At 33.8% G+C, this 24,612-nt stretch overlaps 4 protein-coding genes across 4 annotated transcripts in view; 3 read left to right on the plus strand and 1 right to left on the minus strand.

Annotated features, from left to right (window-relative positions):
• Positions 1–619: 619 nt before the first annotated feature.
• LOC119632293 lies at positions 620–1,878 on the plus strand. Its single transcript, XM_038025127.1, has 4 exons — positions 620–854; positions 955–1,344; positions 1,453–1,664; positions 1,733–1,878. The coding sequence occupies exons 1-4, from the start codon at positions 822–824 to the stop codon at positions 1,851–1,853; spliced, it is 756 nt and encodes a 251-aa protein (XP_037881055.1). The 5' UTR covers positions 620–821; the 3' UTR covers positions 1,854–1,878.
• A 4,726-nt stretch (positions 1,879–6,604) lies between these two features.
• Positions 6,605–10,689, plus strand: LOC119632546. Its single transcript, XM_038025497.1, has 7 exons — positions 6,605–6,761; positions 8,124–8,261; positions 8,389–8,524; positions 8,599–8,726; positions 8,792–9,079; positions 9,137–9,364; positions 10,431–10,689. Exons 1-7 carry the CDS (start codon positions 6,605–6,607, stop codon positions 10,547–10,549), a joined length of 1,194 nt encoding a protein of 397 aa, XP_037881425.1. The 3' UTR covers positions 10,550–10,689.
• Positions 10,690–11,431: 742 nt separating this feature from the next.
• The window catches only part of LOC119632547, a 104,352-nt gene continuing 91,171 nt past the window's right edge, over positions 11,432–24,612 (minus strand). Inside the window, exons 16-25 of the mRNA XM_038025499.1 lie at positions 21,010–21,460; positions 20,791–20,937; positions 17,921–18,136; positions 17,345–17,467; positions 17,117–17,272; positions 16,653–16,972; positions 16,349–16,588; positions 13,618–13,844; positions 12,961–13,036; positions 11,432–11,521 (exon numbers count right to left, since the gene is read on the minus strand). Of these exons, the coding sequence (XP_037881427.1) occupies positions 12,981–13,036; positions 13,618–13,844; positions 16,349–16,588; positions 16,653–16,972; positions 17,117–17,272; positions 17,345–17,467; positions 17,921–18,136; positions 20,791–20,937; positions 21,010–21,460 (1,936 nt within the window). The 3' untranslated portion in view covers positions 11,432–11,521; positions 12,961–12,980. The remainder of the gene's footprint in view (positions 11,522–12,960; positions 13,037–13,617; positions 13,845–16,348; positions 16,589–16,652; positions 16,973–17,116; positions 17,273–17,344; positions 17,468–17,920; positions 18,137–20,790; positions 20,938–21,009; positions 21,461–24,612) is intronic.
• Positions 22,335–22,873, plus strand: LOC119645035 (acyl-CoA-binding protein homolog). Its single transcript, XM_038044829.1, has 2 exons — positions 22,335–22,507; positions 22,581–22,873. Exons 1-2 carry the CDS (start codon positions 22,502–22,504, stop codon positions 22,824–22,826), a joined length of 252 nt encoding a protein of 83 aa, XP_037900757.1. The 5' UTR covers positions 22,335–22,501; the 3' UTR covers positions 22,827–22,873.

A 24,612-nucleotide genomic window follows, 5' to 3' on the forward strand; every position in this document is an offset into this window, starting at 1 on the left:
TATATCGGGGCGAGTCTGGAATGATCACTATCTCGAAGTATTGATCAGGATATAAAGTATGTGCTGATTTTTTTGTGAAAGTGCTGTAACTTTTTAGTAATTGGCGATATATTTGTGAAAGAATAATGCCCTCAAAGTGAATTTAGGAAATTGATTTAAGAATGTTTAAACCAAATTCCAAGCTTCTAGCTTTAGAATTCGGAAAGCAATCGGGCGACAAAGGAAGCTTGACAAATTAACTCCTGATCGCTGAGCATGGATGCCAACGGCCATGGGTCTTGCTTTCCTACTCTATGCAACATTTGCAAGCGTCTTCCAGCTAAGGGAAGATACGAACTGAACGGTTGAAAATACATTTTCAAATCTTTCTTTAGAACAAGCCTGAACATTTGGTTCCCTCTTATCATTTGCAATGAGAAATGAAATGAATACGCAAGGAATGAAGATTTTCGAAAACATTACTAAACCCAAATAATGATCATTTATTGCCAGGTTCATGAAAGATGTGAAATTGGTTTCTGAAGTCCTTATGAAAGCAAAGACAAATCGACCAACTAACGCGACGTAGGGACATATTCAAATTAAAAACATATTCTTCGAATAAATAGCAGACACTGATCTAATCACAATCTAAACTACTTAGACAAAAGTTCGTTTAATCGGAATTTCGCAAGCATTTATCTGCGAAAACGAACTGTAAAGATTAGATAAAGATATGTCTCTGAAAAGATTTGAATAATTTACATAATAATCTCAACTTATTGACCAAAAAAAAAAAAAAATTAATCAACATTCTATCGTTTTAAGCATCAAACACGGAAATGTTTAGGTCTACCGTTCTAAATTATTTCAGAGTAAGTTAAAAAGGAAAAAATAAAATGGGATTTGACTTTAAGTTGAGTTAATTAAAGAGACATAAGTTTTACATATTTTGCGAATGTGAAATTATTTTAGTCGCCTGCATTGTGGTTTTTGGGTCACATACTATTAGCGAGCAGCGAGTGTAATGAATGCTCGTCCGTAAATAATTTAGCTTGTGTTTCGCAAACGCAATTTCAAGTTTGCGTAAACGGTCTGCCACAGGGTACGGTGACCTCATGTCCTACCGGGTTTGCGTGTTCAACGAGTACGGCGATAATTTGTCAACCTAATCAAGTGGGATTTTCAGCATCGTGCAGCAATTGTAATCAATGTGATGACTCTAAAACATTTGCCTGCACTGGTGTGCGTACCTACGCCTTGTGTCTGGGTAATACATTTCCTTCAGATATAACTGGCAGCTGCGCTCCTTTCCATGTGTGTAACATTAATTATCCACAAATTTGTGGTAATGCTACTACTGGAGTAAGTTACTATTGATTTTCAAAATTTTATCTCTCCTATGTATTACCATTTACATATATATATATGTATATATAAATTTTCTTTATTGCTATTTTGCATACGATTCAGATAAGTCCCACTTGTCCCACTGCCAACGCAGCAACCGAAACTAGCACAGCATCACCAACACAACCAACACCACCAGTATTGCCATTACCTGCACCAAGGCCCACAACGATACCGCCTGGTGTCATAACGAATTATGTTCAATTTTTTTGTCAATCTGTACGCAGTAATACGCGTTTTCCTTTACCACGCGAACTCGATGCTACATGTCGTAGGTAAGAATTTGCGCAAGAAACGCCATTAAAACGATTTCGCTTCTCTTTAAAATTATATTTAATTTTAGGTACATTTATTGTTTTTTAAACAATGGCGTTTGGTCTGGCCAAGTTTACACTTGTCCGGGTAATACCTTCTTTAACCAACCCATGCAACTTTGCAGTAGTCAAAGACCTATAAATTGCTAAATATGCGAAAGCCTTTTCTATAAGAAAATTTGTATAATCAACTAAAAAAAATAAAAAAAATAAAGCAATAAAGAAGTAAATGTGAAGAAATAGAATGAAATTTTCCAAAATGTTTTTTTTCAAATGACTCAGCTGGTGAGTTGCACATATATAGATATTCTTTTTTCTTTTTTTGTTATCGAAGAAAAAGTAAGCTTTTCGGAAATTGTCTCTCATGTTTACACGATGTTACCCTGAAGACTTGCAAATCTGTAAATTTAATCTGCAGATTCTAATTTCAACAAACAGAAATCTTCGAATGCTTGTACGAATTCATAGGTAACTCTCATTATGGTCATTAAAAGAACAAAAAAAAAATTATAATAATAATTATAACAATACAAACGTTCCCATCTGACTTCTAGGCCATGACTTGGCCAAGGCTTGCGATGATTTCTTTCAAATACGCGTTTTTGTTCAATTCAATTGGGAGGTTTAGGATTTTCCCAAGGCCATCTAGTCGAGCAGTGAAAATGAGACTGAAACTGTATTCTACCTAGGACAGCCTTGGTAAGTGCATAAATTTTAGTGAAACTCTTATCTAAAATAACTTTAATTTCCAACTTTAACGGTAGACTTACCGAACGTGTCAAATTAATATATTTTATTATCGAAAAGTAAAAAGGTGCTTACATAAGCATACTTCTGTCTTCAATACATGCTTCTGTCAAAGTACGCAATTGTTGATCAAGTTAACAGCATCACAGAAACGTTACAATAGCTATTAAAAAAAGACGATACAACTCCGAAATACTTTCATTAATAACATGGCATGCCTTGAAGACAGTTCCGAAAAAATTCTTAGGCAAATATTTACCAAGAACATCTAATTATTTAGTCCCACAATTATTGCGAACGGCCTCCTGACTTGTCTAAATGTCATTTGTATTTATTAAATAACTTTTTTAATACAATCCCTAGTTGAAGCTCTCTACGTAACAAAATTTTTTAGAAGAATTACTTACTACTACTTAGAGTTCATAGCGCTTTTCTCAATTGATTTAGAGTCACGTAACCTTGATAGTACTGAGTCTGTCAAGGCGTACTATAGCGCCTGTGACACGATATAGTTGACTAACAACTAAAAGAAAAATTAATTGAACCGTCTACCTCAAAATTTATCCATATCTTTTCTTATCCGTCCATTTCCTCATACTACTGGAAGTATGTGTGAAACGAGTTTCGTTTATATAGAAATTATGACCCTTTGTCGCTACTAAATCAACATCACTAACAAAGAGCCCAGTACATCATACGATATCCTGTACAAGTTGCTCCTTATTAAAGATTCTACGGACAAAAATCATTCAAGTTCTTATCCCTATCCCTGCCCCTTTCGCAGACAATGAACATTTGAAATATTATAGACTTGCGCTCAGACAGACAACAGGTGAACAAATAACTGCTATGAGGATGTTCGTAGGTCCGTGCGTGCTATACACGTAACACATTAGTGTACCTTGCCCGGTATTATGTCAGAATAAGAAATGATATATAAACTTATGTTATGGCCTTGCTACAGTCATAATTGTTATGTGTAAACACAAAATTTCACTTAAATCAGTTTCGGAAGTTAACTCATTTCTCCTACAAAGGCATGTATGCGTCTTGCATAAATAGTATTATTTAACCATTGCAACGACCGAATCTATCAATGGGCATTAGTTTTTTCCATTTAACAAATCTTCTTCACGTTAACATGAGAATGTCGTGTGGAAAGCAAAACTCACCTTTTGACAGTATATACGAAAGTGTCACATCATCGAACGAACGGACTCGCAAACACAACAGACACTGTTGTCTATTGAAATACGTAGAAACTAGAATCAGCAAGATTTCCTGAATACGATGGGGAGGGGGGTTAGGCAAGGTAGTATAATAGTTGAACGCGAGGAAGAAAATACCTTTCATACTAATTTTAACATGTTGTGCTCCCTCGGGGATGCTCTGACATAAAGTTCCTATAGCATCATTTAGTCAGCTGCGGTATTAGTTAAGCTTTTCCTTGAAAATCGTTCATATGCATTAAATAACAGAATATCTACGTTTTTGTACTTTCGCTTAATAAAGTTGTCAAATGGCATCGTCTTGTTGCGAGTATAACAATATTTTATAAGTATATCGTAATTGAAAACGATTTCGCGACTTATTATTTAGTTGTGCTATGGCTTTAAGACCTGCTAGTCCAGATATACGCTTCCAAGAAGAAGAAACCGCTCCCTGGTGACGTGAATATCTTACTTATGTTAGTTAGGTTTACGAGTACTTTTATCTGCGCCTCAGGTCGAGAATCTTTCTGTGATATGCCAACGAACCATGGACTATAGAAATGATCAACTAGCCATTAGAAGTATTCGGCAAGACACGGTCAAGCAATAAGACGTGAAGTGACATGATCTAAACGTAATAAAAAGTTAATTTTCTTGCTTTGCTTATCTTTGCCAAGTAAAGTTTGCTGCCGTGCAAAGCTTTAATCTGCATGAGACCCCTTATATGAAGTAGCCCCTAAAAAAAATATACCTTCGTACGTTTAACCGGTTTTTACTATAAAATACTAAAAGTTTGACATTGTTGTCAACAAAAGTTTAATTTTTCTAAGGTCTTGTATTGAAACGATGCAAAAAATGGACCTATCCGATCTATGTTTTTCAAATAAATTTCCGGACGGACGGACAACTATTATAGGGTTCAGTCAAAGCATCGTTTTTAACAATATTTTTGCTTTTTTTTTTTTTTGTTATCTATGTACCTACACGCAACAACAATGGGGGAAGGGTTTCAAAATCTAAACTCATTACGCCACGCGAACCACCATTGAATGCTTAAAAATATATTTGCATTTTTTTCTCAATTTTCTAAACTAACATAACAAATCTGCAATAATTCGACTCTTTGCCAGCACGAGTCGGAAGACTTTGTGTGAGTTTGTTCAAATTCAACCAAGTAAACTTGGATTTTGTTGCTGTTTGCTGAGAAATACTTTCTATTTCGCGATATAAACTCGGACAACTCGTTACAAAAATCCTCTATAAGGAACAATTAAATCTTTTTACTTTGAATTACTTTCAAACTTGACATGGATTGGTAGCAGAGAGCCATTCATTAAAAGGTTATAAATGTCATTAAAATTGCGCGTAATGGTCGCAGACGCATAACGCCACCTTTTAGAAAGCCGTTGAAAACTTATTTACACACCTAATGTTATGCTTCAAAATGAAAATTATTGTTTGCTTGCATATACGCTTGCTGTTAGGCTGTATAATTTAAATTTGTTCTAGCAGATGAGTGTTCGCATGCTTCCGGACTTGGCTTTTAGCTAGAGAACAATAGACAGCAACAATAATAGTAGACAGCGGGCATAGATAGATGGAGGCGATAGAGTGTGTATGCGCGTATAAGTGTAACTTGCCCTTATGGTGTACAACTCATAAGCATCAGGAAGTTGTTAAAGCAGCACTTGCATACCCGTACACACACATACAATAAAATCGTGATGAAAAAATTCAACAACGCAATGACAAAAACAACAATAATAAAATGAAATGCCAAAAATTGTATTCAGCATGTGCCGCATAACTGTTTCTATATAGTTCCGCTTAATAAGGTTCAAGAAACCTTATTACAGGCTCTGGGAGTGAGACCATTCTGTCAATTCTGCCCCTCTTGCATGCCTTTGCTAATCTTGTTGCGTGGCGTCTCTGCGAAATAATGTTCAACATAATGTGCGCTTAGCTGAAAAAGGATTTTTATCCGTTATCCGTTATCCGTTAACAAATAGAAATTTGAAAAAATACTAAAAAATTCAAGCACTTACAGTATTTTTATTAAGAATAAATGTTTTCTGCCACCACCAGCAACTAGCGTAGCGGAGAGTCACTAACATGATGCACCATTTCCTTGCGATAATTACGTATTTAGATTTCAGGAAGAGTTCATATATGTTACCACAATTTTTGTACTTTTTTGTTTTTTTTTTTCTTCTTTCGTTAACTAAATAAAAATTTGTGCTGCCGAAATGTGTCGCTAACCATCAAAAAAAAAAAAAAAAAAAAAAAAAAAAAGTAGAAGAAGAAGAAAAATAATACATTTACTGTTTTCGTTCGGCTAACACTTGTCTAATAATATGGCACACAAGTGCTGTTCATTCTTATTACAGTTTATACAACGCCATCACCGCCAACACACATTGACTAATTTGAGTAATCTATAGCAGCGCATTTCAAGCTCAACTAATTGTTTACAACATTTAGATGCCATCGTAGCGAACGCCTGCGCATACGGCATTATATGCGACTTAAAAACGAAAATGAAAACGAAAATAAAGAAATTTTTACGCTTTTTTACTCAAGTTATAATTACCGCTGTCTGTTGTTAGTTGAGTTAGCTGAACGGTCATTAAACCCTACACATTCATCGAGACACGCATTTGTGTCCTATTATATGCGATTTTCTTTTCTCATTTCTGTCACATTTCGTATAAATATAAATTTATTCAGTTGCAGTTGTCATCTGCTGTTTAATAGTTTGATCTTTATTAAGTTATGACGTACGGCGTCAAGTTTACGGCAGCGCATTAAATTTTCGTTATAAGTTTTATTGGACATTTCCATATCCGTATGGAATGCATATATTAAATATATACATATATACATATTTATATATATATATATATATATATATATATAGATGTATATGCACAATAGGGTAAAAAAATGTTCATAGTGGCGTGTCATCAGTTGGTGCTTTTCGATTTAATCGTCTTGTTCAGTTTGGCGGCCATCAACTCATCAAAAGTTGAAAGCTCTTCATGGAAAGATTTTTTCTTCGGTAATGGCTGGAAGTCGTTCTCATCCAACCGTGATGCCAGAAGTACGTCGTTTATAAATTCTTCTTTGTTTTTTTTTTTTTTTTTAAATTTTAATTCTTCTAGACAGCATTTAATACAAGTTATCGACTGGGCGACGACATGGTTAATAAAAATATTTATATTTCTTTTTTAGCATTTTCTATAAAATTTTGCTTAATTTTAATTATTGTTTATTTTTTATTTTTATATTTTTAATTCCATTTTTTTTTTTTTTTTTTCATTTAAAATTTATTTCTCAATTTTAATATCTTTCTTTTTTTATACATTCATTTTGTCAAAACGTTTGTGACGCCTAGCAGGAAGCTCCCCAGCTACCCAGCTTCCCCCCACCCTCACGATATACATATATTCGCGGTCAATATTTAATAGTTAAGGGATTTCGAAGCCGAAGCATGTCCCTCTGTTCATATGTTCATATGTCTGTGTAATGTCCGCTGTAAACATACTTCTGGCCTCAAAAGTGAAGCTATCGATTTGAAGTTCGGCAGAAACACTGAAGATACTTGCGCGTCGGCGGGAACTGAAAATGTGCCAAATCGCTCGAAGGTCACTCCTACCCTGTTTCTCAGAATGAATAGGAACTAATACAAACTACAGCATATAAAATTACGAAAATGTGAAAGCGTGCTCTATAGGCGATGCTGTAGCACCTGTGTAAAAAGTGTGGAAAGCTAATCACGCCTACTCAATTTTATATAGGGTATAAAAACAGAAAGAAGCTTCAAATAATCTCGAATGCACTTAGGCATATCCGTCTGTCCGTCTCTCCCGTTAGTGGAAATGATGATAACGGCTACGAATTTGCAAAAACAATTTGAAATCGATCAAATGATACACGCCTACATCATCCACTGTGGGCACTTTTGCTTTCCGTATTATTTGCTTGTTACTCATACACTACAAGCGAAACACGATAAAAATTTCGACTTTTATTCTCAAAAATAGAAATTGTCGGTCACGGTCATCTATATGTTACGGGCTATAAAAATTTAGTTTTTTCTTTCTTACGATGAAGGTGATGGGTATGAAAGATTTGGTCGCGACCGAATATACTTTTCTTACTTCTTATTTATTACTTCTTCATTGTTGTTTTTTTTTTTTTTTTTTTTTCATTTTAATATTTAAACCAACCTGACATTTAACTATATATGCTGTAGATTTTTGACTTTTCAAGCGGACAACATGTCAAGACCAACATAAAGAAAACCCACCGAATATATTATGGAAGCAATTTTCAATCAAAGTATTTTGCGTTCTCAATTATATCCTCGTTTGAAATCTAACTAAGAGTTTTTTTGTACATTTATTGTTAAAATTTACTTAAAGAAATTTCTTTATTCTTAAGAGTTTTTAAAAATTTTCAGTTTTACCAATTTTTACACTAATACCCGTTGGGTTAACGTTATGCTCGGCACCTTCTGGTGAATATGGAAACTGTTTGCCCAGCAAAGATTGTGCTTTAAGACGTGGTATACCGGCTGGCCCCTGTGGTGGAGGTTATGGTCTGTGTTGTGTTTGTAAGTTTTTTTTTTTTTTTTTTTATTACAACAAAAGCAGAAAAATTTATTGCTTTTGTTGCTGTTGTTGTTGGTCATTTTATAAAAATATCTAATTATTTTACAATTTCAGTTTTGCAAACTTGCGGTGGTATAGTTAGGGAAAACTCCACATATTTTGTTAATCCAAATCATCCGGACACTTATGATGGTACCGGCAGTTGTCAGGTTACGGTACAAAAATTGCATCCTGACATTTGTCAACTAAGGTAAAATGCGATAAAGTAATTTGAAATTCTCAACCAGTTCAGAAGTCTTCAAATGTGCCAAATTTTCCGTTTAGGCTGGATTTAGATATGTTTTCTATAGCTCAACCCGAGTCCACAAATCATTTATGCACACAAGATCAATTATTAATATCGGGAAGTAGTCCTGTGCCGACGATATGCGGTTCTTCTTCAGGAGATCACAGTATATTTAAAACTTTACTTTCCTATTCCATTTCCCCTTTACGTAATAATTTTAAATTTGTTTAGTGTACGTCGACGCTGGTTTGGGTCAAAGCAATCCTATAGTTATTTCGATAATAACCAGCGGCACTTTTCCGCGAATATGGCGCATACGTGTCACTCAAATTCATTGTGGCAGCATTAATAGAGCCGATCAAGGTTGCCTGCAGTATTACACCAATATAAGTGGTCGTGTAAAAAGTTTCAATTTTAATACAGTTTCCGGTCGCCAACTATCCAATCAGGATTATAGTGTTTGCATTAGAACAGAAAGAAATTTTTGTGGCATACAATATAACGCTTGTCCGGATTTAGGTAATCGTTCATATATATTATTTGGTTTAAGTTATTACGTATGCTTGATATGAACAGAAAATAATCCGCCGCGATCTTTTACAATATCGGGCAACTCGAATGAAGAGGTCGGCACAATGGTAGGCGGAGGCACACAAATGATCGAAGATGCGTGCATACAAGACTGGCTATTGGTCGGTTGCATGCGTTCAGCTGACCGCATACCACCGATTAGCGCTTGTGAGGATCGCGTGTGTGGCGGTATATTTAGTGCTGAAGTAGGCATGGTACAGAAGACTGTGCAAAGTAAGTTCTTTATTATATGCATACACGCATACATTTAAAGGTACACAAATACCCAGACACAAACACATGCGAGCATGCGCGCACGCATATATACAGCGACTTAAGGAAGCGTCGAACGCCGTCAATTGCATTGCCGTTATCCTCGCTGGCGTGCGTAAAAGTATAGCTAGACGGCTGGCAGGGCTAGACTTGGCTAACCATAAAACAGATGTGTTACTAATAAGCAGACGAAAAATTGTCGAAATTATACAAAGCACATTAAAGGACTTGGAAAGGCTTTCGCGGCACTATTGATAATCTGCTAAGCTTCAAATGGCATGTCCAATATGCGGTAGACAAAGCGGCCCAGAATCAATTGAATTATGTGAAGTATTAGAGATCCTAGAACCGTTCTAACTATAGTTATATCCACTGTAGTAATATCGGTAATACTATGAGCAAGTCGAGTGTGACTTATACTTAACGCACTTATGTAGATATGCGACGCGGCCTTAGTAAATTCAGAAGCGATATAGAGTGAAAGACAGACGAACGTTTCAGTTCATCCCCAAGTTATCACGATAGAGAGAAAAATGGCATGATGACGTAACATATCATATCCCGCAATTTTTGGCTGGTTACAGTTACATCCAGTATGGCCGAACAGTACGCACAAAAAGAAGGACGCTGAGCGTGCTCTATTCCACTGTAAAAGATATGCGGCTTATGGTCGGTCGGATGGGCACGAGATGGACAGCTCTGTGATGAAAATGTTTCAAAAGTTACGACAGCTAGAGGGACTGAAACTAAAACGGAGAGTGGACGAGAAGAGGAAGAGACAATGCGAGCCATAATAAGAGGAACCATTAGGATTGTATCAGTCGTAGCGCATTAACTGCAACCAGCCTCCACGTGGCAGTACCTAACAATAGTCTAGGGTAGACAAAGTTGGCGCTACGATTGCCGAATCATGCGTACCACCGCTACGGGCCAGAAGTATTTCGTTTCCATAGAAAAACAAAAGCACATCCACACACACATATCTATATATATATATATATATATTTTTACCGCACATTATTTCCAGGCAGCGTTAGACCATTTCGTTTATATTTTCACACCGACGGAATTGAAGCGCCCACAGATGTCGACAATCGTGGCTTTTGCCTAGACTTTGTGCAGCAGCCTTGCACGAATGGTTTTTGAAGCCTTTAATGTAAAATTAAAAACAATCCATTCGTTTGCCTTTTTAATTAATATTAAACTTTATTATCATGATTTAATTAATTATCAACAAACGAACAGTCCCTAAATTTTTTAGATTCTCACTGTTCATTTTTCATTTTTTATATTTCCTTTACTTTATATAAATTTATTATATTATACATTTGGTTTAAATAACTTTTTCTTTCTTTTTTTTTTTTTTTTTTTTTTTTTTTTTGTTTAATTAGAGTTAAAGAGATGTGAACTGATTAACGAAACGAAATATATAGAAATTGCTAATAGGACTTTAAAGAAGTATTAAAGGAGAAAATCATGAAAATTAGTTTAAAAAATGTTACTTAGTAAAAAGTTATAAAAACAAGTTATCATATATATATATATATATATGATTTTTCGAAAGCGTAAAATTATGTGAAATTCTTAATTTTTAATATTTAGATTCGTTGTTTAAACATGGTATAAAAAACTTGGCGGAGAGACGATGAAATGTGGAGAGGGAATTACACACTCTTCGAGTTTCATTTCATAGGCTCTCCCCGTTTCATAAGCTTATTAAAATTGTGAAAAAAGAAAAAAAAAAAAAAAGTTTTTTTTTAATTTTTTTGTTTTAATTTTTAATAAATTTTCAAAGAGTTATTATCAAAATTTAGAATTTTAGATAAAGGCTTCATTCATGCTCTTTCGCATAAATCTTCATATTCCCATTTTGGAACTGTAGAGATCTTGTTTAATTGTATAAAAAATCACTTGTAATCAATATTCGTCTGATTATTTCGATTTTTTTTCGCATCATCCTTAACAGACACGTGGTATTAAAAATAAAATAAAACATTTCTGCTAAATATATTAATCCTTGTGTTGTTGCCAGGATAAAGTAACTTTAATATGTTTGTATTAAGGCTGCCACATGTTGTTTTTCCTCCTCAGTTAAGCCGTTCTTCAAGGTACGACGCACTGCAAATACGAAGAAATGAAACAAACACATGCTAATATTTATTCATGGTCAAAGAGTAGAAATTTCTTTTAAGATTCATGCTCTTTTAATTTTTTATAAAATATTTAATCGAAAATATATATATATATATATATATATATATATATATATATTCATAGAATCATGCAGAATTGCGATCGGGTGCAAAATGATTAGAAGTTTTACTAAGCAAAACTCAACAAAATGTAATTGCGTTCCTTACTTATCAAACATTCAAATCTGAAAATTAAATATCCATTACATAAAAATCCTTCCAAAACGATCCGAACGCAACTTCTATATTTCAGGAACAAAGGACAAGGTAATGGACAAGGTAATACATTAATATGCCTGTTTACTGTATAGCAATATGCAATGGTAGGCTTCATGGACAGACCCTATAGGCGAGGTGTGGGCAATTTTTGTCATCAACGGACCAATTTTAATTTTTATATCACAGCCAAGGCCAGAACCAACTATCATTAAAAATGCAATATTCGGTATCTTTTTGCCTTAGAACACTTAAGCCTATTTCACATTTACGAGCTGCACACCTGGCCCGATAGTGGACGCAGATACAATCCATTTGCGGTCGGCGATCGTCCATGCCTGCTCTACTAAATGTATCCGTTTCTATCTATTATTTCTTCTTCATGCTCTCACATATTTTGTTATAAACTGCAAAAACTGAACAAACTGATGAAAAGTGAAAAAATTCAATATATTCTTAACCGGCAGCTTGCGACCTGTCTAAAAATTTGCAAATGAAAATATCTCTGATCGAATCAGTGGCGTGCACACAATTATAAAGGTTGTGTGAAGATGGTTTGACTTTGAACCCCAGACACTCGGTATTGATATCCCTAAACGTTGAAACGTTGGCGCTAAAATTATTTCTTTGATTCCTTAAACAACATATACTAACAACTTTGGTATTGATTGCTATTCTAATAAAATTATCTTCAAAGTTTGCAAAAAGAACGTAACCGTGGTGATCGGCATTTATGTGAAATTCGTTTAAATACGTTTAAAAAAAAAATTCAAGTCAAACTTCTATTGTGAAGGCTTGTTTTCCCGACTTCCAAATAATTCTCTCCTTTTTCTTTATTACTTCCTTAATAGCTTTGTATGTGGAAAAGTACTGAAAAAACTGATCTACACGACTCATTGAATAGTTAACTAGATTTGAATGTTTGCGATTTGACTTAAAAGTACGTTAAGCGGTATTTAAAAAGCAAAAATCAATCGAAATCTGAACGTTTTCTCAGAGTAAAGCCATCAGAAACAAGCAAAACTCTTTACGTTGCTTAAAGCATGCAAATGTTATTTATTATCTGCAAAGATATTATAAATTGTAACAAATTCAGGCAAAGGAAAAAAAAAAAAAACAAAAAAAAAAAAAACATATAAGTAAACTAACCCTGAAATCACACTAACAATTTAAGGCGATGGAGCCTTGTCAACTGTAAATCCTTCGCGGGTACGCGAACGCTTCACTTCAGGTAATTTTACATTTGCATAGTTTTTTTGTCATCGATTTCGGTGTTAATTTTGAACATTTTAAACGATATTAAAAATAACATTAACGATAGCGTATGAGAATTTAGTAAATTAAACCGTTTAAAATCCATTTTGAAAAAGGACGAATAATAAGAAAGAAGTTCAACACAAAGTGAGCCAGAAAGAAAAGAAAGGTTAAAGAAAAATTAAACAAAAAGAAAGCTATGTTAATAAAAAAAAAAATAAATAAATAAATAAATAAACAAATAAATAAATAAATAAAAATTCTAATTTATAAGAGATTTTGTTTAATAAATAAGCTTAAAAATTTAACCTTATTCTGAAAGTGTTTATGTATCAATAATTTGAACGGAACGTATTGTTGTAGTAACTATAAAAACCTAATGTGTATAAAAAACGAATATAAAAACACAAAAAATAAAATATATAAAAATAATTACATATCAAATTTCAATTCCTTAATTTCTTTACTTGATACTAAAAGAATTAAAAATAAAAAGAGGCTGGGCTCGAAGAAAATCAAACCAAACCGAACCAAATCCTGATTCCGACTTACATGATTTCCTGTCAGCGTGGCGGGTACGCTTACGTTCTCTAGGCGTTGTACGGCTACCAGGCGCTTTGGTCGCTGTCTTCACTAAAGACTCTAAGATCTCATCGTCGCCGTCCGTAAAATTCTCCTCACTTTGCCTATTAATAGGAGATTTTAAAGCTTCCGCTCTCCTACGTCGCCACGTGAGAGTGCCATCGGCCGTATCTGAGCTAGGAGTACCCAAGAGTTCTCTGAAAATTTTTAGAAATTTTTCTCATTAGAACTATCCAAGAATTCTTAAATATTGCGCTACATAAAAATTTATTACTTTGACAGCATACACATTCGACAAACAAGTAAGTTGTGTGGCGTTTTAGCCGAAACTATCTATTCATTGCTCTGTATCCTATAATACACACCCACACACATAATACGATACGATAAGGTCTCTTATAAGAACAGTATTGATCGGAGCGAACAAGGGAATCGATTAAGATGTTTCTGTCCTTCCGTCTTTCTGTGTCTTTGCTGTTGTCCGGTCCTACGCATCATATCACAACTAGTATTGCAACTCCTTCAAGAAGAATCTCAAAATATTTCTTATTACAATGGCACTGCTTACAATTTCCAAAAAAATAGTTCCGCGTAATCTATGCGTTAATAATAATTGAAAATTTTTAATTTCTCTCTTTTTCTCTCTCTCTCTCTCTCTCTGTCTCTGCACTCTATTTCGTAGATCGCTTTTCTGAAAATTTTCTTTCTTCATACTGTGTTGCCATTGTAATTAAATGGGTGGGCAAATTTTAGCACGATCGGTACCGGCAAGCGTTTTAAATATAAATTTTTTTTTTTTTGTCATTGTAACTAAAGGTGTAACATAGGCGTCGACTGAATGTTTACCGCAACTTGGTATATTGCTTGCAACAATTAATTACCAAAACAAAGAGAAAAATTTAAGCTTAATTTATATAGAAAGAAATATTATTTGGAATGTGCCCGATGTGCGGTACACACTGCGATATTGAGATATTGATGTGGATTGGATGGATTTGTCGATGAATTTTGCTTCTAAATATCGTACAATCGCTAGCGATGGATATTGAGAAACCTGACTTGGGCACATCCTTCAAGTAACCAGTAATCACAGAACTTGCAGCATTTAATAGATTTTAGATGAATAAATAAAGAGATAGATAGGTAGATAGGTCTTGATCTCCTTTAAAGTAAACATATTTTTGACAAGTGTAAATAATATTATCAATTCATACCCATATGTAATCACTAAGAGAATAAATTCGATCTAAAATTTTTTCTTCGCTCTTTCGTCACGTTAAAAAAGATCTGATAGTTTCTGCTTATTTTACAACCTCAAAAATTTAACGACAATAATTGAATGTAGTCGACGCAATTTCAACAACAATTATCCAGAAAAATCGTATGTAACGAAAAATCGGTATATAACTAGCGTGGAGTTTGCCTACGGTAGACAGCCTGCAATTTTGCCTTTGCTAAAAGGTTGATTATATTCAAATTCGTTTGCGCCTTACTAAGGTCGTTGATAACTGAATGACATTGGAAGTCCAAATTATGCGTTATGTTATGTTTACTGTTACTATGTACCATGGAGATCAATTAGAACATAGAAGGTAGATTAGTAGTAAAAAATGTCCGAGCAAAATAAAGTCAGTCCGGATTTCTGATGAATGGGGTCGTAAAAGATGTTAAAAGTTATCCGAAAAACTAAATTTTATTTTAGGCCCACCCTTGCGTTGCTACCAACAACAACTGCAACAAGTATTCCCCCACCCGTATAAGTAAGACAACATATTAATTCTTTGAAGTCTTTTATGCTTAATTTGTCATCTTACATATATGAAGGATGGTACATATGGGAATTTCTAAGGCCAATGCAATGGCAAAACATCTTTCTGATAGCTATTAAAATGCTTTGAGGCATATCATGAATCCGCTGTGTCTCGATTTCTTTGAAATATTTTATAATGCGGTTTGTACATTGAACTCTTTCATGCGCGGTATAGGATGGTTAGTAGCATTAAATTAGTTTGTTCGTTTTGCAATCAGAATCTTATTTCCATGTTGAGGTTTGCTACAATTTTTTCATTTTTATGATTAAGCTTTCCTTTCGTTATACCGCTCGGTTCAAAATCACTTTTTGATTCGATCTTAGCTTGTATACCCGTCTGTTCCGCTTGCTTTCTTGTGTTTAACCTAAAGGCTGCAATTTTTGAGATGACATTTTGTACACCGACATGGTCTGGCCCAAGGACGAAAGCTGTTGAAAATGGTTCAATCCCTTCCCTTATCTTATTTGTCTTGAATATTTTACAATGGACCGTCGCCCACTCCAATGGCCTCACTTGTTTTTTCGAGCTAGGCTGTCTATCATAACTTAGTAAAGACCCAAACCTCAACATCATATATATATATGTATATATATATATATATACATTTTTTCTCTTTTAATTTTTACATATATAAAAATATGACTTAACAGAATCGAGAGTCTTGGACGCTAGTGACCATATTTCTTTAGCCCTAAAGTTTATTTCTTTGGCTTCAATGAATTATAATAATAGAAATTTTTAAATGTTATGCGGACCTGCGCCCTGGCTTGCTGTATATACAATACATAGTTAAGCTTTATGCACGCAGCTTAGGCATTGATGGATGTTAAAATAATTTAGTAGAAAGTTAATGTTATTTGTTTTTTTTTTTTTTTTTTTTGTAAACATACTTAAGTTCAGCGTCTTGTTTGTCTTCTTTGGTTTTGAATTTCGTTATATCAACAATCAGTTTGCCTCTGGTCTTATTTCTCTCGCGATGATTAGCTTTTTTTTCTAATTGCTGTTGTACGCGCTCGCGCGTAGTACGATATTCTAAAGCGAATTCCGAAACAATTCGACAAAACTCATTCGGTTTTGATTCAGCCACACTATGTTGCGGTACTCCCAGCCATAAGAGAAATTTGCGATATCTATGTATTCGAAAATTATTAATGAATGGATTATTAAATAAATGATTGAATTGATATATCGCACCTGTTCATAACTCTACGATGTACAATTTGTAGTAAGATTATCCTTTCAGCACAATCCGCTAAAAAGTCTACCAATTTTTGTTTCAACTGCGGCGGACAATCATGCTTCGCTATCAGCTTCAAACGGTCCCACGACGATTTACATTCATGTTCCATTTGGCTTAAATTGTAAGCTAATTCAGTAAAATCGGCTTTAGAGGCACGTGTAGCCGGACCAATCTCTGAATATAAATCTGTGGTCTCAGCACATGATTCCATAACCATATGACACAGATGATGCAATAATGAATGCTTATGTACGGTGTCCTTAACTTCAGGCACCTAAAGCATAATACAAAAAATTAATGCATAAAAAAGACGGATGGTCAAAAAAAAGACATGTATGGAGAGGGAGAGAGAGAGAGAGAGAGAGAGAGAGAGAGAGAGAAAGCAAAAGGGCTATTCTTTGTAAATTTACTAAAATACCTTAGCCAAGTATTCGATTTGGAATCCCTTAACGGCAGCACCATTCAAAAATATACCCACCGACAATAAAGTGGAGAGTATGCATTTGAAGGTGCGATTATGGCGTAAGATTTCAATGCCATGTTTCAAGTCCATCAAAGGTTCAGCGATCTCTTTCTATGCACAATAAAAAAAAACAAACGCATTACTTAATATTTGAAAAGTTGACATAAATTCCTTTACTCTTACCTCATTGTTATCAAAGTCTAAACGGAATGCCCATAACTTCAATCGAGCTGCCAGCTCCGATATAGAAGCTAAAGTCAAAAGGAATTGTTCAGCACTACCCAAAGGTAGTTCAGGATTAGCCATCTAAAAAAAGCAACAAAAACAAAAAGCGACAAATTAAGTGCAGTTAAGTTAAGTTAAGTTAAGCCGTAATCACAAGGCATTGTTCATATTCAGCACAATTTTCACAAAAGCTATTTTATATCATTTATTGGTCCCCACCACATTTGCAAGCTAAAATAAAGTAATTGTTGTTACACCTCCGTTCCGATTGACCAAAGCCGAATTTACGAAATCTTGTAGCGAAAATTACTATCTATTTTAACCTAACGTTGTAATCAAAATTTTCTCTCCTCATGAAAGAATAATTTTAATGGAAGCAAAAAGCGGTAGTATGATGAACTATGGATGCCCTTAGCTGAATATGACCGAATATTTGATTTAGTAAATAAAACGTAGATAGCGTTATTAGCGAACGTAAACGTTAAAAATTTAACCCAAGATGAATTTAAATTGGTTTGTGTACTCGCTTATTACCTGTGCTTCTTGTATCTTTCCTCGTTCCTCGTCAGTGGGTAACATATTTAACAACTTGTCAATGCCTTCTCTGGTCACCACAGTAGGATCCATTTTTAAAATGGCAGCTTTTATTGCCCTGGGCGGTGGTAACTTAGTCATGGCTATATTAATGGCATTTGAACGTTTATGATCGAGTACAATAATCTCTTTACTCTTATTCATTTCTTGTTGTTTCTGCAAAAAAAATAACCGTAACTTATTAAAACATTAATAATTCAATGAAAATAAAAAAGAAAAAAAAAAATAGAGAAGATATGCTTGGGACAAAGTAATTTGGTGTTAGTAAGGAGCAAATGAAAAATTAAAGGTTTCTTTTTTACTTTTGTGAACACAATACGCATCTCCACAACCAAGAGCTTTTCGAAAATTTTGAAAAGTGTACTTGTACGATTTAATAGAACCGGTGTTCCCATCATAAATAACGCATAAACACTTAACCCTAATCCATGCACATTGAGCCTTTGTATTAACAGAAAGGCACTAATCGATCCAGAATTTGGAACAGAAATGCGTTGAGAAATCGTGCATACCACGCGCCACGAACTGAACCAAAGCTTATGCAGAATTTTAATATCTATACAGCGTCGATTGTAAACATTACCCTGGCGTCTTCAAAATTTAGTGAAAACATAGCAAAATCTTCCCCGTCGGTTGATATTTCAAAGTCGGCAAAATCGGTCGAAGGGCACGCTTACAGAGCAGCCTAAACCGAGAATCGGTTTCACGGGCACACACATATATTCTACAAAAATTGGAAATAATCAGCCACGCCCATCCAATATTAAGGATGTGGAAATTTAATGCGTTTCTTTTTGTTTTAGCCCCTTGTTCAGAACCCAGACAGACGGTGAATATAAAAGATTCGATTACAGCCGAATATAATTTTCTTTTTTTTATTTTGAAAATATTTTTATTAGAAATCAAGAAATATAAGGTCTTTGTTTAATATCTCAGCTTGTTTGTATCAATAAATGAATGTAAACCACATAGATAACTAAGTTCTTGTCCAAGATATGGGTGCTCCTCTCTGATTGTGAGCATGTAAGGCCTATCAAGTTAAGATTGATTGTAACAACTCGTGCACGGATTAGGGTTACAGATGTTTAGGGTAAGTGAAGAAATGAGCATAAAGTTAATCGCGCTCCGTTGACAAAGCGAAGCCTGGAATTGTTAAAACTCCTTCATTAATTAACGGCGCAATTATTAAAGGGGATATCATTAGATCATGCTACAAATGCATTTAGTTTCACATTTTCTGCTTAGATGCAATGGTCAAATTTATAAAAATTTTGAACGATCTCTGACATAATTTTTTTCATCAATATCTTACTAGGATAATAAAATCGATAAATTTATTACAATAATTTTTATTTAATTGATATAAAAGTGAACAAGTAGCGAAGACTTATATGGACGATCGTTTTCTTTTTGTTTTTTGTGAAATGAGTGAATGTAAGTTTCCCGTGAAATCATAATCAAAGGTAGGCATAAGAATGTGATAAGATTTCATTAAGTAACTTGTGAAACATACTGATTTATATATACATTTAGAGTTAACACGCTGGCAGTGTTGCAACATTAGCGATTTCCTTCGAGACCAAGTGCAAGTGTAAGTACAAGGAGTAAATGTGTGTAGCTTAATCTCATAGCTCCATTACAAACTGCATATACGTATATAAAACATACAATAATAGTTGATTTAATGAAATTTTTTGATGGAAACGTTCTGGCTGCGTGAACGAATGCGTATTGTTTCATGGTGACTAAAAATAATTTTTGTAAGACAAGTTAAGTAAATTAAGTACATAGTAATATAGTTGAAAACGTATCCGCCATGCTTTATAAAATTAAATAATTTACGAATTTTTTTTTCTTTTTTTTTGCATTTACATTTGAGTGTGTGTACCAAATACATGTGTTTGCAAAATAGCCATAATTTATTGGAAAAAGAACCATTGAAGTGAGAAACCAGAGGACACATCATTGAACAATGGTTAATTACAAGGCCAATAACACGAAAACGAATGAGTGCACAATATCACACAAATCTACAAACATAAACAATGTTTAAAGAGGTGTGCATGTAGTTGTGTGTGTATATATGTTTAAATAATTAATTAATTAATGGAGTGGGATACACTGTTGTGCATATCTCTTAATTGTGTATGAGTGTTTTGTATGCAAAAACCAACACCAGAAAGAAAAGAGAAAATAAATGACGTAAATACTAAGAAATATTTGAAACACAGAATAGAAAATTGTTGCACTCACCTCCTTTATTAAAATTGAGGTAAAATGTGTTTATTTTAAATTTATTTTGAAATTTTGTTTTTTTTGTTTTTGTTTTTTATACATATATACATATACATATACACATACATATATATATATATATATATATATATATATATATATATTATTTAAAAAAGATCATTATGATAAAAGTACACATATGCCACACATTGCAAGTAGAGGAGTAAAGAGAAAGAAAATAAAATTTCATAATTTGTTTTTTTTTTTTTTTTTTTTTTTTTTTTTTTTAAATAAAATAAAATCCAGGTTGACATGTTGTGGTAGCACACAATGAAACATAATATGGAAGACATAGAAAAAAATTTAATTAAAAAACAATGTAAGAAACTTTGCATTTCAATCTAAAAATTTAGTTAAGCCGAATTAATTTCATATTAAATAAATTTGAAGCAACAAAAACCGAATTAAAAAAAAATAAAAATTGAAATCGTTTGTTTAGTTAGGGATAATTTAAAAAAATAAATAAATAAATAATAGAAAGTAGATTTTTTTTAAGTAATGAAGATCACACCAACCTTTGTCATAAAATCTTTGGCTCTCGACTCGAATAGGTGCTCCAACTTTTGCGTATCAATATTGGCGGCGGGCAATTCATCCCATATCGTTTTACCCACAGCCATGGGTATTAGGTCTTCTCGTACTTCCTTCCAAAATAACTTAACCTACGTTATGAATTTATTTTTCATATTTTAAATTTTATTTTATTTGTTATGCAGCAAGTTCAACGTCCGTACCGTTTTCTTATTTTTCCTAACAGTATTTAAGCTGTTCCCTTCATCGTTTATGGAACCATTCATCGAACTGTTGACGCTATTCGTTAGACTTTGACTGCCATAACCACTGTAACTAAATACAGGCGGCGGTATAACGCTACAGTTGCTGCCAATGCTGGTATTGCTTAGGGACATATTCGCATAATTCACCGAAGGCGGATATCCAAAATGTGTGGGCAGCATAGGAGGCGGTAATGTTGCTCCTGCTAAAGGCGGTGGGGGCGGTGGTACACCGTGACCATTACCGCGAGGAGCCAAAATGTCCTTTTCATCTTCGGAAGTCAAATCAGTAAAATCTAAATCACAGAGATGTAAAGGTCGTGACATATTGCGCACCAGCTCTTCCCATTGTAAATCGTTTTCAGATTTTTTAGGCTCCAACTTCTTAAGCTCCTGATCGACACTCGATGATCTAAGAGAAAACAGACATTTCTAAAAGATTTTTCGCCAAAAAAACATTTCACTTCATGGCACACGCGATTCATAATGTCAAGCCAATAAGGCTGCGATCAAGTTTAAACAATTGTTTACGTCATCAGCGTTCTGAGACATCATCATATCCATACACAGTCATATATACAGAGAAACACACACAGACACTTATAAAAAAGGATGAGATGTGAGAAGAATGAGAGATCGGAGATGGAGGCGAAAAGCAAATATGGGAATATGATGATAGACTGGCTCGCACGTTAGTGCGAAACTTTCAAAAATATATATGCTGAGCCGACAAAAAATTTTATATTATCGATGAAAACATATTTAAGTTACTCGCGTTTCTTTTCGCAATGTGCGCCTCTTCGAAATTCGGACGTGAGTTTGTCTAATCTAAGGAAATGTGATTAACAAACTTGAATATGTTTTTAACTTGATGTTCAGAGGGGTTGAACAAACAAACAAACAACCAAAAACAAATAAGAGAAAAGTGCAAATGAAATTGACTTCGAACACCATATATAAATAATAAATAGATTTATTAAAATAAATTTAAATAAATTTTTGTATTTACCCACATGATAAGTATTTTTTTTTAGTTTAGTAAGCTGCTTAGTTCATTCATATCATAAATCGAAACGGTTCTTAAATTCGCTACAGACAACTTTTTCTTCTATATTCTCCGATAATCTTTTATCTAAATGTGATTCAAGATAACTTCGAACTTGGACTTGGAATTTATTGATTGCATATACATATATATATATATATTTATATGTGTCTTTCATAATGCATTTTGGCTTTGGTCTTAACCGTAACGTTATCAAACGTCCGTTACCGTCACCCTCATAAATAATAGCGGTTGCAAATAAAAAGCAATAGATAAGAGCTGCTATAAAATACTTTGACTTTCTCGCTAAAAGCAAAGCACTATAAAGTCAAGTAATTTATCATTATTATAACCATTCAGTAAGACAATAGGTTGAAAGAATTGCACAACTGAACGCTTCGAATCAACATGGACGTAAGTTGAATTTTGCAATAATTAACAATTATTTTATTAATGATGATAATTAATTGATTTTAATATCTTCAAGTTTCATACGGCCGCGGAAAAAGCTAAAGCCTTCACCAAAACACCGCCAGATGGTGTGTTTTTGGAATTCTATGGTCTTTATAAGCAGGCGACTGTCGGCGACTGCAATATTGCAAAGCCTGGTGCATTAGATTTAAAAGGAAAAGCGAAATGGGAAGCATGGAATAGCCGTAAGGGTTTGACCCAAGATGATGCCAAAAAGGCATATGTTGCCACCTATGAGAAGTATGCTCCTCAGTATGCTTAAGATTTTTAATACGATAAACATTTTTAAATTTAACCAACTAACTACGATAACATATTCTTCAAGTACTTCATGTTCTTCAACTCGATGAGATAACATATATGTATATATATATATGCATATATATAAGAATGTTACACTAATGTTACAGAATGTTACACTAATAAAAAAAAAAAGTTTTATTTAAGGATAATATTTAGAGGGTTTTTGCTCTTGGTAAAATGTCAGTAGCTATTGTAGGCCTGAACAGGTGCGAGCAGTCACAGGCAGGTAGAAAGTCAATTACTGAAGCTGTTTTTTTTTTTTTATTTTTCGAATCCGTAAGGCTTTCTTGCAATCTTCTTTTTTCGAGTAGATTTGACACAACCTACATGAGGTACCACCGCAAGTTAAAATTTTTGTGAAAATTCCATGAAGAAGAAGTGAAGTTATTTCGTCAGATTTCGCAAATACGCAAATATTGCTACACAAAACGCCTAATGTGATAGTGTTAGTAAGACTATAGGTTGAAAAACTAACGCGAAGAGATCATTCTTCGAGGCATTTAGAGCAGCTAAGCGCCTAAAAAAGCGCCTTTTTTTTGGGAAGCGGTTTTTATCAAAACAAGGATAGCTGATAGTCGTAAATGATAGTTAACGAATTGGAAAACCTTTGCAAAAACGTGTTTTGAAAAAAACGTACAGAAAATTCACTGGAAAGAACAGAGGAAAATAAATCTTTTAAGAATTTTCAGAAAATTTAAGAAACAGTGGAAGTTCTTCCAGGTAGGTTGGCATCGAAGCGAGGACAAATCGGTCGAAGAACACGCGCACAGTAACCCGAGATAATCTCTGATTTCGAAAGCAATACAAAGGTTGAGTTGTTTCGTCACTGCCAACAACCTAAGCACAAGCAATAAAAGCTTGGGTTAAAAATGAATTTATGTCTTACGTTTTTAATTCGACAGTGTAAAAAATTATGAAAAGAAAATCTTTACATAGTTCATTAACATTTGACTCGTTAAGTGTATAGAACAGGGTACAACAAGCTCCCCGTTGAGTCAAATCCGGTAAACTACAATATGTTAATTAAAATCTTTTTAATATTTTTTGCTTTAAATAATGTCGTTGTTAGTACGTCAGCTGCCGCCCATTCTCTCTCACCAGTCCCATACACTTGACGTAGATAGTGATCTTTTATATATGGACAATCGGATTATCTATCTATCAAGTGGACTTGCCACCCAATATACGAATTGGAGCCTCGATATAATTATTTAATCTCTTTAGTGCCACCTCAGACTGCTTCTTCCAAGCTAATGAACTTCTTTTATAAATCTCTTAAGAAATCTTTGTATTTATTTTCATGGTAAAGTGTATGCAATTTATTTGTCGATGATGGTCTGTATAATATATATTACATAATGAATATCCACTACTTACTATATAAGACATTTAAAATCATAGTTTTATATAGTTTAACAGCATCTGTTAGATAATTGCACTAACTACACTAGTAAACTACATTTTTTGGAAAATTATCTCAATTTGACACAAGCTAGTGGTGGATGTAATACTCAAAGTGAAACTCAACGTTCAGTTTCTCTTCAAAAACATTCACATTTGTAGATATCTATGGCGCGCAATACACTGTCAGAAGCTGAATATAATTTATGAGCGATATTCGGAGATATTTCAATGGTATTTATTATACTATGCATAGTTCATAGTTATAATCAAGAATATGTGTGTCCAAGGATCCCATTAATTTATAATATTATTTATGTAATTTAAAATTTTTAAATTTTAAA

The sequence above is a fragment of the Glossina fuscipes genome, unplaced genomic scaffold, assembly GCF_014805625.2.
Source record: "Glossina fuscipes isolate IAEA_lab_2018 unplaced genomic scaffold, Yale_Gfus_2 1, whole genome shotgun sequence".
NCBI classification, from domain to species: Eukaryota; Metazoa; Arthropoda; class Insecta; order Diptera; family Glossinidae; genus Glossina; species Glossina fuscipes.